Genomic DNA, 13,984 nt, shown 5'->3' with positions numbered 1-13,984 from the left:
TAGGGTCATTAGGAGCAGTGTTAGGGGGATGCTGACAGATGGCTTGTTGCTCCTAAGGTGCTAACAACCTTTGACACACATAGCAGTCCACTGTCCACCCCTCTGGCCCCCTTCCATCCCGTTAAAAGCTGCATTTCGCTCTGTCCAACAGGTTTAGGGAGGAACTAAGTTTACTGACAGCTTCAGTACACTCAAACCTGTTTACCACCTTGACATCACTGACTTCTTCAGGATAACAGCGTAACCCCATGGCCTCATGCCACCCCACATCCTTTCCCACCCGCGGTGGGAATGTCATGTGCTCATATGTAAAAAAGGCCATGCATGCTGCTTATACAAGAGGTGCTCGTTGTTTGGTGTTTGTCAGCTCCCGTCCCAGCTTCCCAGGCCTGAATGTTTTCAGCTGGGAATTCTCAGAAGGCTAAAGGGCCAAGTAAACATTGACTCTCTGCTGCTGCTGCTGCTGCTTTACTCCTACACAATAAAACATATTTCTGCTCTGGCATGTCACCCCGACAATGTAAAATATTTAAACAGCATTCAGAGGTTGTGTTTTCGCCTTAAATTAATTTAGATTTTTAAAGATGACTTTAGAAAAAAGATAAACATCCTCCTTGTGTGTGATTGCATCTTTCCGTGTTAAATTCAGACCAGATTAATCTGATGAAATGATCTTGTTTGCATTGTTCTATTCATTACTGGTGTTTTGGGAATATTCATCATCTGTGCTTTATTGGATTCCAGCTCATCAGCTCCGCGTTTGACAGACAACCGCCTGGCGTGTTGGTTGTTAGCATGGAGGCGGCGATGTTAAAAAGAGATCGCGCCTCTTGTATGTTGTCGTGTTTGTGTCAGCTCAGCCCTCCACCATAATCACCCACCCACCCACCCATCAGCCCACCCATCAGCCCACCCTCCTCCAGCCCCCTCCGGGCTCCTGTTTTCTCTTTGCCATTAAATTGTGAAATCTACTTACTGTGTTGCCAGCCTGATCCCACTCAAGCTGCGTAATCTCCTTGTAATAGAGTGTGAATACTGCCCGGCAATAAATCAGCACCTCATCAGTGCACTTTATTAAATATAGACACCAACAGACAGCTCTTAGTATATTCAATTTACCCTCTGACGTAGGCTTCAACACAGGAGATAAAGATAGATTGAGCAATCAGGTGGATGCTGAGGCCTGAACCCCAGGCAGGAGAGCGGGAGGAAGGCGGAAAAGCTGCGGGGAGATTGAGATGGGGGCGTATTGGAGGCAGACAGGCAGTCAGGAGTGTGCAGGGCCAGGAAAGGGACATCTGCCAGGCAGGGTGGGGGAGGGCTTTGTTTGGTTACTGTGACACATGAGCAGGTACATCCAGCTTCGTAATTACGCATTTGCACTGTTCGTATTGTCACCAAGTTGAATCTGTATCAAATCCTGCGCGTGAAGCTGTAGCATCTATGTGAAAATCTGCATCAAATTTTATGCAAATTTTATATGCTGATGTGCCTTTAAGTAATCGTCAGCAGAGCGCCATCCCTCATTAAGCAATGTTGCTTGATGGCAGCGGAGATAAATTATGTGTAATTACGGGCAATGATTAAAGCCTGATTCGTCCTGTTCTTTGGGGCTATACAGATATATGTAACATCAGGATTGGGCAGCGGTACCCTGGGGAGGGCTAAAGACTTCTCCGTCAGGGTCAGGAGGTCATAGGGTGCAGATTAAAACAAGGGGATTACTGTATTTAACGTTCTTCAACCTCATAACGTTCACAGGCTACTGGTCAAATCGCCCATTCCCTAGCTACTTACCACGGGATAATGGGCTGGTTATCACGTCGAAGAAGGCAGATAGTCGACTCTCCTGAAAGTGAGCGCCAGAGCTGAAAAAAACAAGATTAATTTTCTTTTTCACTGAGTCGATTTAATTTGTATTGACACGATTTTGTCCAATAAAAAAATCAGCCTTTGTGTCATCAAATCAGCGAGAGAAGCTCGCAGCCAAGTGAGCTGTTTGTGTTGTACATGTCGCTGGACTTCAGGTCAAATTATTTATGTCAAGCGCAGCAATTTATTACCAAGCTGCTATTGATTGGGTCCTCCTGACGCTGTCATGTAAATTCAAGAAGAATCATGGTCGGCAGCTGCACATAAACACACACAGATCCACACAAACAGGCCTGCACACACACACACACACACACACACACACACACACCATTATGAAGCTGCTCAAAATTGCCCTTCATTCATGTATTGGTTATACATCTTATACCGTAGCGTGTCACTCGGCCAGATCAGAGGAATCTATACAAATCGGAGGTGCATACATTTTCCTCTTGTCCTCTTCTTCTTTTTTTTTTTTTTAACTCCCATCTAGGAAAAAAAAGCTTTGATAAAGAATAAGCTTATGGCAGCATGATCATTCAGCTCAGTTTGAGGTTAGGGAGAAAAAAAAGACGTGCTGAACCCCTGGGGTCCTGTTAGGGGCAGTTTTACTTCAACTGGAGCCCGGAGAGCACTTGACTTGGCTGAGGTGAGATTGCCGCTGGGCAGGAGTCTTCAGGGCCTGCTTGTCCTTCTGATAGCCAGCCATGATAGATCAGCCCCTGTCCAGCCAGAATTACTCTCTTTCCTCTTTCTATCTCCCTCTTCCTTTTTCCCCTCGTGCTCCGGTCGCCTTTTCGCTCACTGACGCTCTTCTCTCTTCCTTATCTCTCTTCCTCTCTGGGCCATATCTTCTCCTCTCTTTTATCCTCCATTTCTCTCTCTCTCTCTCTCTCTTGCCATTTTTTCCCCTTCTCTCTCCCTCCCTCTGTCTGCTCTGTTGTCTGATTGAGGGTGAGTTACGAGGGGGCTGCAGCTGGAGGGGGCCACCGTGCCTCGTAATTACATCTCTTTTTATTACCCGCGCTAATGGCCCTCGGGGAGAGGGAAACAATAATAAATTAATAGAATATGAACTCCGGCTCAACAGAAATCTCCAGCATTTCATTTTGGACCGTCCTGTGCTCTGGCAGATGAAACGGCGCTCTGATTAATCTCCGCAAGGGGTTTTGAAGCAGCCGTCTGTGGGTTTGGGCTGCCCCCTCCTGCCCACAGCCGAGGGCTTTTGGGGAGATAAAGGGAGAGATGATGGTTTTGGCTTCTGTTGTTGGTCTTTAGCGGTCTTGTTTTCACCCTTTGAGCTTTGAATGATGGTGTGCTGATGAAGTTAGTGGTCACTGGGCTGATCTGTAGTGTTTGTCACCTGATTATATTTGTGTTCCTTTGTCTAGATTAAACTGATTTTACATCAAACATATTTTACATCTAGTAATTTTCAAGGTGAAAATCATTTGAAGCATTCGGACTGGACAATATTGTTATCTAAGTGTTGTCTCCTCTTGGTTTTAAAGGCTCAAGTACAATAGTGGTGAATTTTCTGAACTTACCAGACTGTTTTACATGTTCAAATACCTGTCTTTACCCATTTTGTCATTATATCGATATTTCTGATGATTATTTATCAAAAAACCTCATTGTTGCAATATCGATATTGAGGTGGAGATTTTTAAATATCTATACATATATATCTATATATATATATATATACATATATACATATATATATATATCATGTATATCATGTATCGCTTAAAATGTTTCAATATTATTTAAAGGCCATATCGCCCAGCCCTAGGACATATGATTGCTCTACCAGCAGGGTGCTTAAATCAAAGTGAACAAAGAAAAACTCTGCATTGTTGTTATCTCTGTATTCCTGCCACAAAGACTTTCAGACAGAAGTCTGCCGGTGCACTCAGCAGTGGAGTGGAAAAGGCCCTTCAAGCGCGTAGACAGGCCTCTCTGATTTGGTCAATATTGTGTCATGTTTGGTCAAACCCCGCCAAGGCAGTGGGCTGGAAATGAAGATGTAAATATTGATATTTCATTAGAGGAAATCACCCACTCCGACGGCACTTAACCGGGCCACCTTCAGAGTGCGGCGGCCGGAGCGCAGTGTGACCTGCGGAGTCGGGAAGTCACTTCATTACTCGATTAAATTGAGTGGAAAAAGGCGAGGCAACGACACGAGATCCCATTTGGAGCGATAATTTAGGCCCTGAAGAGAGGGGATGGAGCAGGGGAAAAACACCACCTCTCCATCTCACAACACTGGATTAAATTCAAGGACTTTTAGCGTCAAAGGTAATTGTAGGCTGCTGGGCTGCATGTGTGCATATGGCTGAGAGGTGTCCGCCGTATCAGAACAACTCTAAAGCCTCTCCAACAAGCCCTGAACGAGGCCTTCACACGGGCTGTCACATTGGGAGCAGCGCTTTAGTTCCGCTTCAGTCCTCCTTGGCATTAAAAGGCTCGACAAAGCCTTGCCTGTGATTGTGATGCCAAACCTGATGCGGCAATCAAGACCGCGTCCACGCTTGCATGACAATTTCCCTCCGGCCAGACCACATTCTGTCCGACTTAATGGCCATGTATGCAGACAAGGAAATAACACAACAAAAGATTTTAAGATGCAGTCTGGATATGTGTAATGGCAGAGGCCTTTACAAAATATGGCTTATTGCCTCCACTGATAATAGTCAAGTGTTTTGAGTGCTTTCGGCAGTTTGCTCTGTTGGGTCTAATTTAGGGCTCTTCAGACCTCTGACCGGTCCAGCCGGGCGCCAGCACCTTTCTGTTAGCACTCTATTCTACTGACTATTGATTCCCCTTCAAAATGTGAAGGCCCTCACATTCTGATCACAATCTGTTAATTAATGTATCCTGCAGCTCTTCCCCTGCAGTGGTCATCACCACGATAAGGGAAATTGAACACTCTGGTACTACTCTCTCCCTGGCTCTTCTTTTCTCTCTGCCTGTCTCTCTCTCTCCATCCTGTTTCTTTTTCACTTTCTCTCACGCTTCCTCATCACGCCTCTTGTTCTTCTCACGTGTGTGTGTGTGTGTGTGTGTGTGTGTGTGTGTGTGTTCGTGGTGTCCTGGCAGGAGGAGATAAACATCAGGCTGGTGGCTGCACCCCAGTGAGATCATTTATATTTAAGAGAAAATGTGGGGCATAGGTGCGGCGAGCACCCTGGTCAATACTGTAATCTGTCGCCTCTTAATCACGCCGTGGCAGGTAGCGTGGCAGCAGCAAACTTGTAAAAGCAATCATATTAATCAGGGGTGGAGCTGAGGAGCCTAATGTGCTGTCAGAATGAGCTGCCTGCAGGCACGCTGTGCAGGAGGAGGGGAGGTGGGAGATGAAGGGGGAGCTCATGCAGTTTATTGACATCTGAAGGGTAGTACGAAGGGAACAGGGATGAGATGGCTATCTCTCGCTTCCTTTCTCTTTTTGCCTTTCCCCTCTTTAATTTGTTTGAGTTTCTCACAGCTCATCTTTTGGGGATCTAGCAGTTTGTTTGATTTAATGTTCTATTCTGAGCATATGTAGAGGTGCTGAAGGCGAAGTGACAGCGATGTGACGCGCCCAAGCTCATCAGCTCATCCAGCTGATGTTGGAGAGTGAGGCCTTGGGTTTAAGCAGGTCTTCAGAATTGGCTTGAACCATGTGACCCCCTTGCTCTATTTATGTGGGCACATTTATGTGCATAGGTGTCATGACCAGCGTGTGCATATGTGTGTGTTTGTTTTCATGGTTGACACATGTTTTGTGTATCTGTGTATGTTGCTGTGTGTGTGTGTGTGTGTGTGTGTGTGTGTGTGTGTGTGTGTGTGTGTGTGTGTGTGTGTGTGTGTCCTCGTCACCTCCTCCCGCTACACAGTGCATGTCATGTCCTCAACCCCTCCAATGAGAATGTGTCTCAGTGCTAATCCCCCTCACACCAATAGAAGTGTGACAGGATACAAGGGGGTAACCACATGGCTTTGTGTGTCCCGGACCTTTGCACCGATTTACTGTCCTCACTTACAGTAAAGCCCACTCAAGTGCTCTGACACCGACTTCAAAGAGCACCTTCCACTGTGCATTTAAAATTAAACACCACTCGCTAACATGTGCCTCGGCATGCACTCCGGGCTACCGGGAGTTGACAGGTCATGTTTGGTTTACTGATCAACTCAAAGTGCTGTCTGTTCTTTTACTTTGAAATACTTTCTTGTTCTTTTTTGTATACTCTGTAATAAAAGAAGACTTCTGCCTGAATCATGAAAGAGGCACAAATATACACACATATATTTTATTTTTCCCCTGTCAGTCCTCCTGTCCTCATCCACTTTCTCCCTCTGTCCTTGCAGGCTTCTCCTCTCTGTCTCTGGGAGACCAGATGAGCTTACTCCAGAGCGCCTGGATGGAGATCCTCATCCTCAGCATCGTGTTCCGCTCGCTGCCGTACGAGGACGAGCTGGTGTATGCAGAGGACTACATCATGGACGAGGAGCACTCGCGGCTGACGGGCCTGCTCGACCTTTACGTCTCCATCCTGCAACTCGTCCGCAAGTGCAAGAAGCTCAAAGTGGAGAAGGAGGAGTTTGTCACCCTCAAGGCGATCGCTCTCGCCAACTCAGGTGAGGCATCTTCAGCACACTGACGCATCATAAATAATGTTCGGGCGGCGTGATTTTTAATTGAGGCAAATTTTATGTGCATTTTAATGAAAAGTGCATTATTTTTAAATAAGCATGAAAAAAGTTAGAGAATAACCTTGATAGAAAAGTGGAATTATTTATTTATTTTCAATAGTATTTCATAACAATTGTTTTAATAATATAAAATCAGCAGAAATATCACAGTTAGCAAACTTAGTTTATATGTTAAAAAAATCATTCAACAATATCCATAATCATTTAATAATTTAGAGTTACTTTCAGAGGAACAAACTTTGCTTTTGAATATATATACTCTTTTTCTTTCTTTTTTTATCTCTTATTATTTGATTCTACTATGCAATTTATTTTTGTTTTGAAAAAATGTTATTATCCCCACCCTTTTTCTAATTGATGTTGTAAAAGTAATGTACTATGTGAAATACAACATTAAAAAACTGCTGAAAAAACGAGTACAGACTAAAAAATAAAATTCACTTTTCGAATCATGTTAAGTGAAACCTTAAGCATTTTTATCTGCTGAAACAACAAATGAATAAGCACACAATACATGGAAAATACTCAGAATTCGTAGCTTTATTTTTAAAAAATCAAGACATTCAGAATATTTCACCTTTTCCTGACTGGACCTCTGAGTAATGCACACTAGACAGTATAATATCCAGAAACAGCGAGTTATTGTCTGACACAGTTTCAGAAATGACATTTCTTAGTTTTTCAGGAGTTTTTCAGTGTAACCTTTAGTTTGGAGCGTGAGATGGAGAGATGGAGAGAAGATAAGGGCAGTGTTACAGGAGAGAGGGATGGAGGAGTGGGTTTTTTTTTTTTTTTCTTTTAATTGAACGCCTTCCATGTTGTGGTATTTCTCCAGCGCTGCCTCTCCCCTCTTTTCCTCTATCTCCATAACAGTAGCTGCAGGGCACAGCAGCCACGGGAGATAAATTTAGCATTTCATTAGGAGCACAGGGGCTGTCAATAAAATGTGTTAAGTCGAATGGAATGAGTATCAGGGAGTGATAGGCCTCGTTTGTTCCAATGCCGAGACGGCACGCCGCTATTGACAGGCTCCTTTTTGAGGAGGCAGGACCTGTCCCGCTCTGATCAATGCACGCCTGGGTCACTGGGCCGCTTTTCCCTTGTTTTGTCCGCGGCTGAAAAATGAAAATGCTGATGGTGGGCCTTTGCTTTCAGACAACAGAGCTTTGGTAGGGAGGTGGGGGGGAGGAGAGCTGGGGGTCGCGGAGAGGAGGAGAAGGAGGAGGAGGAGGAGGAGGAGGGTGTCCGGAATGTTAGAACAAGGTCTCTGGGAGATCACTCTCCCGGGAGCCCCTCTGTCTGACAGCTGTGAAAATTCATAGCGATTGATTTTGTAATTAGCAGTTTATCAATCGGATCGACGTGTGCTCACTGATGGATTGCGAGGAAATTGTTTCTTCAAAGTTGTTTTTTTAAGTCCGCCCCTCCTCCAAGGACTACAAGCTGTGTGCTCTCCTGCCCTTTTTTTCCTGCCCATCTGTTGAGATGTCTCTATCTCTTTTTTTATTTTCTCCTTCTTCTCCCCCTCGCTGCAAAACATTCAATTATGGCAAGGTTCAGATCAGGTTTATTGCTAAAATGTGCGTGTGTTTGCCCGTGTGGAAAAATGGAACAAAATATTGGTTTGATTTGTAAGAAATGTAGCTTGTTAGGTTGTGAATTCAGCCTCTGTGAAAAGAACAAGAGATAATTATGTCACACCACATCCTCATTTGAGAGTATTTTTTTCTCCTTTTTTGCCTTTTGTTCTTCCATCCTCCCCCCTCTCGCTCCCTCGCTCCCTCCCTCCTACATTCACTTTACAAAACGACCTACTTCATTTTACCACTGTGGATTTGAAAACCGTCAGGGTGAGAAATGTCTCAAGGTCTTGGGAATACAGTTGTTCCAGTCAATGAATTTGGGGCGAAGTCTGAAATCTGTTTTGCCTTTTATTGTCCCGTGTGGTAAAATATGCGCCGCCAAGGTGAGACGAGTCAGGCAGCCAATGACATGCCGCCTCCGGAGTGCCAGACACCGGTTAACCAGTGAGAGAAAGCACGACCCTGGACTGTCCCTGAGAGAGGCTGTGAGATAAAGACAGAGGCAGGAAAAAGGCGAGAATGAGAGGGGAGTGCTGTAACATGATGTACAGTAGGATCAGAAAAAAAAAGGGGGGAAAAAAGGGGCAACGGCGTAGCGAAACGTTATAGGAGCGGAGAACACTGGAGAGAAGCCAAACTGAAACTGTAGACTGATCTAAAACTGGCCTGGAGGGGAGAGAGATTTGGGCTGACTGAAGCTGAGAGAGTCACAGTTTTTGTTGTTCAGAGGACGATATAATTGGAAAGGTATCGTGTTACTGTGGTAAAAGTTAGTCATCCATACAATTAATTCTTGAATAAAAGTCTTAAAGTATTTGATATCAAATAAACTTAAATATCCAAACTACAAGTAAAAGTAAATTATTCATATATTTACATCTATGCATATATGCAGATAATGAATACAGTTAAATAAAGTACAAGTACCTCAAAATTGTACTGAAAGGGTAAGTTTTAAAAAACCTATTACATTAAAGTGTTTTTACAGGTCTTGAGGAGTACTACTGCATACTGTAAGGTGCCTACATTACCCACAATGACACTTAACCACTGAGTGAGATCACTGGAGGGAATTAATCAGATTACATGCATCTGGAGCTACAAAAGGCTTTATACTACTTTTTCACATATACAGGAGTAACACACTTAAAAGTGTAAAATTGGTGAAGTTACCTATTTAAATAAATGTCTTTAGTTACATACCATCGCTGCAAATAATACGAAAAATGTGCAGGAAATTTTTCTATTTAGATAACTGGTTTTGTTGTTTGTAAAATAAGCCCATTAGATTTTGTTTCCCCTCCAATCTGATGGTCAGAAACCCCTCTGAGGGAGCAAGAAGGAAATTAATTGAAAGGAAGTGTAGTATTCATCTCAGGCGTGTTTATGGCCTCCAATTCTCTAATGGAGCCCCCTTTTTTTTTCTTTGTTTTGTCGCTCGAAAACAATCTGTCCTCTGGAACAGTGAGGTGTTTAATGTGTACTCACTCAGCAGAGATTGGGTGCTATTCATGCCATTGTTACTGGAGGATAACATTGATTTTCAGTCCCGCTGGTCAAGGGCCATATGAATGTCCCGCCCAGTCCACCGAAGATTAAATATATAAATAAATAAATGAAATAAAGCAGATGTTTTTTTGTTTTTTTTTATGATCTATTCTTTATCTTGTCAGGGTGTGAGTTACACTGATAGTGTGTTCCCTTCCCTTACTGCTACTGACAGAGCAGTAAAGATCAATCATGAGATTTAATTTTGTTTTTAGAAAAATCCATTTCCCATCACTGCTGTTATATTACCAGTGTCTCAAAGTGCAAACTACATTTCATAGTTTTAGTTTTTTTTTCTTTTCAAGTTGGAAAATCTTCATGCATCTTTCTCTGCTTTTAGACTCCATGCACATAGAGGACATGGAGGCGGTCCAGAAGCTCCAGGACTCTCTCCACGAGGCCCTGCAGGACTACGAGAGCAGCCAGCACCAAGAGGACCCCCGGAGGGCGGGCAAGCTGCTCATGACCCTGCCTCTGCTGCGACAGACGGCTACCAAGGCCGTGCAGCACTTTTACAGTATCAAGGTGCAGGGAAAGGTGCCCATGCACAAACTCTTCCTGGAGATGTTGGAGGCCAAGGTCTGATCGGAGGGCAGCTGATTGGCCAAGCCGAGCTGAGGGCTGCATCAGCGAAACGGAAAGAGACTTGAACCAAGGCTGAGGGTACTCAGGAGAAGGAGACCCCCCACGGACTGCGCTAGGCAGGACAGAGACTGATCTCTCTCACTCCTCCTCCTGGAGCCCTGGGACACTAAATAAAAAAGAACAAATGCAAAACTTGGTTATTAGTATAAATATAAAAATGATGCAGATTAATTTAAAATATATAAGAAATACTATGTACAGTAATAATTTTTTTTGGTTTTTGTTAATTGTCAGTGGTCATTCTGTATATGAAAAGGACCCTTCTGCCCCTCAGCATCTTCAGAACAAGTAGTTGCCAGATCTTGATAACAAGATAAAGAGGTTTCTTTTTTTTTCATAAAACTAAAGTTCCTTAAATTTGTTCTGAAGAAAGCAGAGGTGTCAACAACCATAAACACTTGTCTCACACATGTGTTTTTTTTTCTTTGCCTGGACTTGACCAGGACATGTATATATTTATTATTGGAAGACTGAGTGTACAGTTCAAAGTCTGGTGACCTCGGTGGCCATTTTCTCTTGTTCTCCTTCTGGAAAAAAAAAGAAAACGAACTAAAATTGTTACCTAAATGTGAACTCTTATCAGTTTAAATGTACTTGGATATACCTCTCCAGAGCAGTAAGCCGTGTGATCTTTGTGGATCTGTCCTCAGAGTGGAAGACTTGCTGGTCCCATTTTTAACCAAACTAGCATAGGCAGGTACAAGTAGTCAGTCGTCTTATTCTGTAGTAACTCAGCAATAAAGGGAGCTGTAGGGAAGCCAGGCTAAACCTCCTATCCGTCATGTGCTTTTCAATGCTGCTTTAGCTAAAAGACCATGCCTGTGTATCTCATTCCCACCAGTTGGACACACCACTGTTGCGCACTAGTGTTCCTCCTCCTCTGCTGTGGTGGTTTGTGTCGGTGCTTTTCATGCAACCCATTGAACCCCAAATTTGGTCATTGTTTTAAGCCGTGGAAATTGCCTCTTGGCATGCAAATAGATGACCTGATTCGAGCTAGGTGAAAGATGATCAGCGGGTTCAGTGTGGCAGTATCAAAGGATTTATGCCGAGTGGCAGAAGTCCAGGAGATTCCATGTTCAAACAATCAGAGGCCCATATGTCAAACACTCTATTTTGGGCCCCTTTAAGCCTGTGGCAGAGTCATCCCACACACAGGGAGCAAGGTGCCCAGCATCTGCTCTCGCCATTTTAGACACCTCCCGTCTTTTAATAGCCGTGCCTGCGTTTATAGAGCTTCAACCAAACGGAGGTAAATGGCAGGTGCAGAGCGAGAGCAGTGGCACTTCACACTGGGTTTATTTTTAACTCAGCGGGAGGTTGTTGTCTGCGCGGCATCCCTCCAGGAGTACATCAGACACGTGGAACACTTCTTGACCTCATGTTGACACAGTGGCCAGTGAGGAGTAACACCCTTCCCACTGGCCAGGAGGCAGGCATCTGTGAGGAGAGCTCGGGATGCCCAAGCATGCACATGTGAATAGCTATGCAAGAAACAAAGTGTCAGCATGCTTCAAAGGGTAACAGCAACCCAACAGTGTGTCAGTACAAGGTGTGATCTCTGGTGGGAGGAAAAGATCTCGTGCTCCATTCTCCCTGTGTTTAGCTACATGTCCGTTACACTGGATGTGAGTGATACTGTAGTCCAGTCCAGCAGAGAGAACGTGTTGGAGGCAAATGCTTATACTACTGAAGGATTTTATGTGATGTGATAAATTGTGGCGCTGTCACAACAATATGATACTGTGATCAAAGGAATCCCTGACATTGCAGTAGGGTAGAGTTGCCGCCATGCTTGCGATATCAATGGCTAGCACTGCTCCAGCAGCCGGCAGGCCCTTTTTAACAGCAGCCTGATTGGCCGCGTAATGGAGGATGCCTTCCCTCTCCAGCACCCAATCATCCCAACGTAAACTAGCCGCTGTCCAGTTAACAAGCTCCACTGTAGAGGGTGACAATATAACTTGAGTTATTTTACTGTTGTGCAATACAACAGGGACCAATTCTGACTGAAACCATGCTAAAAGCATGCTTTTACTTAGATTTGGGAGAATTTGTATGCTGTTAAGTAACATATTCTAAATCCCTCTAATCAGAAACATGTATCCTGTATATCAGAAGAACTATATTTGATTTGCTCCTCTGATAAAAGACTTTTGTGCTTGTTTCAATAAAAGTGCAGTAATAAATGAAAACTTTTGCAGAAAATCTTTACAACTAGAATTTTGTAGTGGCCCAAGATGATCAGCCATAAGAATCACAAAAATGGGAGTCCTCTCGTCTCCCTGTTTTTCTTTTTACCTTGCAATATGGCACTGTGTTAAGTAAAAGAGAACATGTCTTACATTACAAGCTGTGTCTAAGTGTGTAAATATATTAGCGTCAATACAGTAGGTTGCCGAAATACCATTGAAAATAAAGTATGCAGCGCCCTGCTGACTACTACCTCATTATCTTATTGTCAATATTTCTCTGATTGAACACTTTCTGCTCTTTATCATCCTCACGTCTGTGACATACCTGAGCCATCCATTTTTTTAAATCAAAAACTGTTCCTCCCTCAGTGCTCCTGCCAAAATATTTGTAATTGTAGTTATTGATCTTCTCTCCCCATTCATTCTTCATAGATTTGTTTGTAAAGGTAAAGCATGCTTCACGTTGACCACGTGACTGGGCCATCAGTGGGTGTGACCCCCATTTTGGTTACGAAGCGGGTATGTGTTTTTATGAACATCAATGTGTCAGAATTGGTCCCTTGGTGATAAATTGCAGACAGGGGCAGGTGACTGATTTCCTGCTTCTGTGCTATGAGTATTTATGGTGTGAAATATATCATTTGGCAATGGTGTACATTGATATCTCTGATCGTTAAATCACCAATATCTGTGTAACTTTTATGTTTTGATTTTCAAAAAGGTAAAGGATCAATGAATTAAATACTCCCTGAACTCTGTGATTCTTTTGTGGTCTAACTAAGAAACTGTTGTAAAGCAAACTTTGAACAGTTTCACACATCGCATTCAGCCAGCGCAAGCTCAAGGTAACCGCTTTTAAACAAGAGTCCATGCTCGCGGCTCTGTGAGGCTGCTCACTCATGTTAACAGAGTGACAACGCTAACATGGGTGAGTTTAGCAGGTATAATGTTCATCACATTTACTGTCTTAGTTTCGCGTGTTAGCATGCTGACATTTAGCACGAAACACAGAGTACTGTACTGCTGATGCTTATGGGAATGTCATGAGTAATGCAGGTATGTGGTCATAATCAAAAAAACTTAAGAGGGAAAGGTCCAGTGTGTAGGATTAAGAGGCAGAAATGGAATATAATAATTATAATCCTGTATAATGAGCCTTTCATATCTGCAGAGGGAGCGGGTCATCTTCCACTTAGTCCGCCATGTTGCACCTCAATCTTTTCTACAGTAGCCCAGAATGGACAAACCAAACACTGGCTCTAGAGAAGGCCATTCACGGTTTAATGGGGAGGGTGTGACAGGGGGTATTCAGTTGGTTGCAGTCTGCAACTCCAGCAATAGATGCCAGTAAATCCTACACACTGGACCTTTAAGAAGTCACCAAATTGATAACAATTCAGACATTGGAGAACAGGAATATGTTTCCAATTTAATTACAAT

General features: G+C 43.6%; 1 protein-coding gene across 4 annotated transcripts in view; it reads left to right on the top strand.

Moving 5' to 3' along the window:
• Positions 1–10,757, top strand: part of esrrb (estrogen-related receptor beta) — a 45,445-nt gene extending 34,688 nt beyond the window's left edge. For all 4 annotated transcript variants that reach the window (XM_073482759.1, XM_073482756.1, XM_073482757.1 and 1 more), the window contains 2 exons: positions 6,229–6,498; positions 10,045–10,757. In XM_073482759.1, the coding sequence (XP_073338860.1) occupies positions 6,229–6,498; positions 10,045–10,289 (515 nt within the window). In that variant the 3' untranslated portion in view covers positions 10,290–10,757. The remainder of the gene's footprint in view (positions 1–6,228; positions 6,499–10,044) is intronic.
• Positions 10,758–13,984: the final 3,227 nt, after the last annotated feature.

The sequence above is a fragment of the Pagrus major genome, chromosome 16 (genome assembly GCF_040436345.1).
Source record: "Pagrus major chromosome 16, Pma_NU_1.0".
In the NCBI taxonomy this organism is placed as follows: domain Eukaryota; kingdom Metazoa; phylum Chordata; class Actinopteri; order Spariformes; family Sparidae; genus Pagrus; species Pagrus major.
This window is presented reverse-complemented; position numbering and strand designations above follow the sequence as displayed.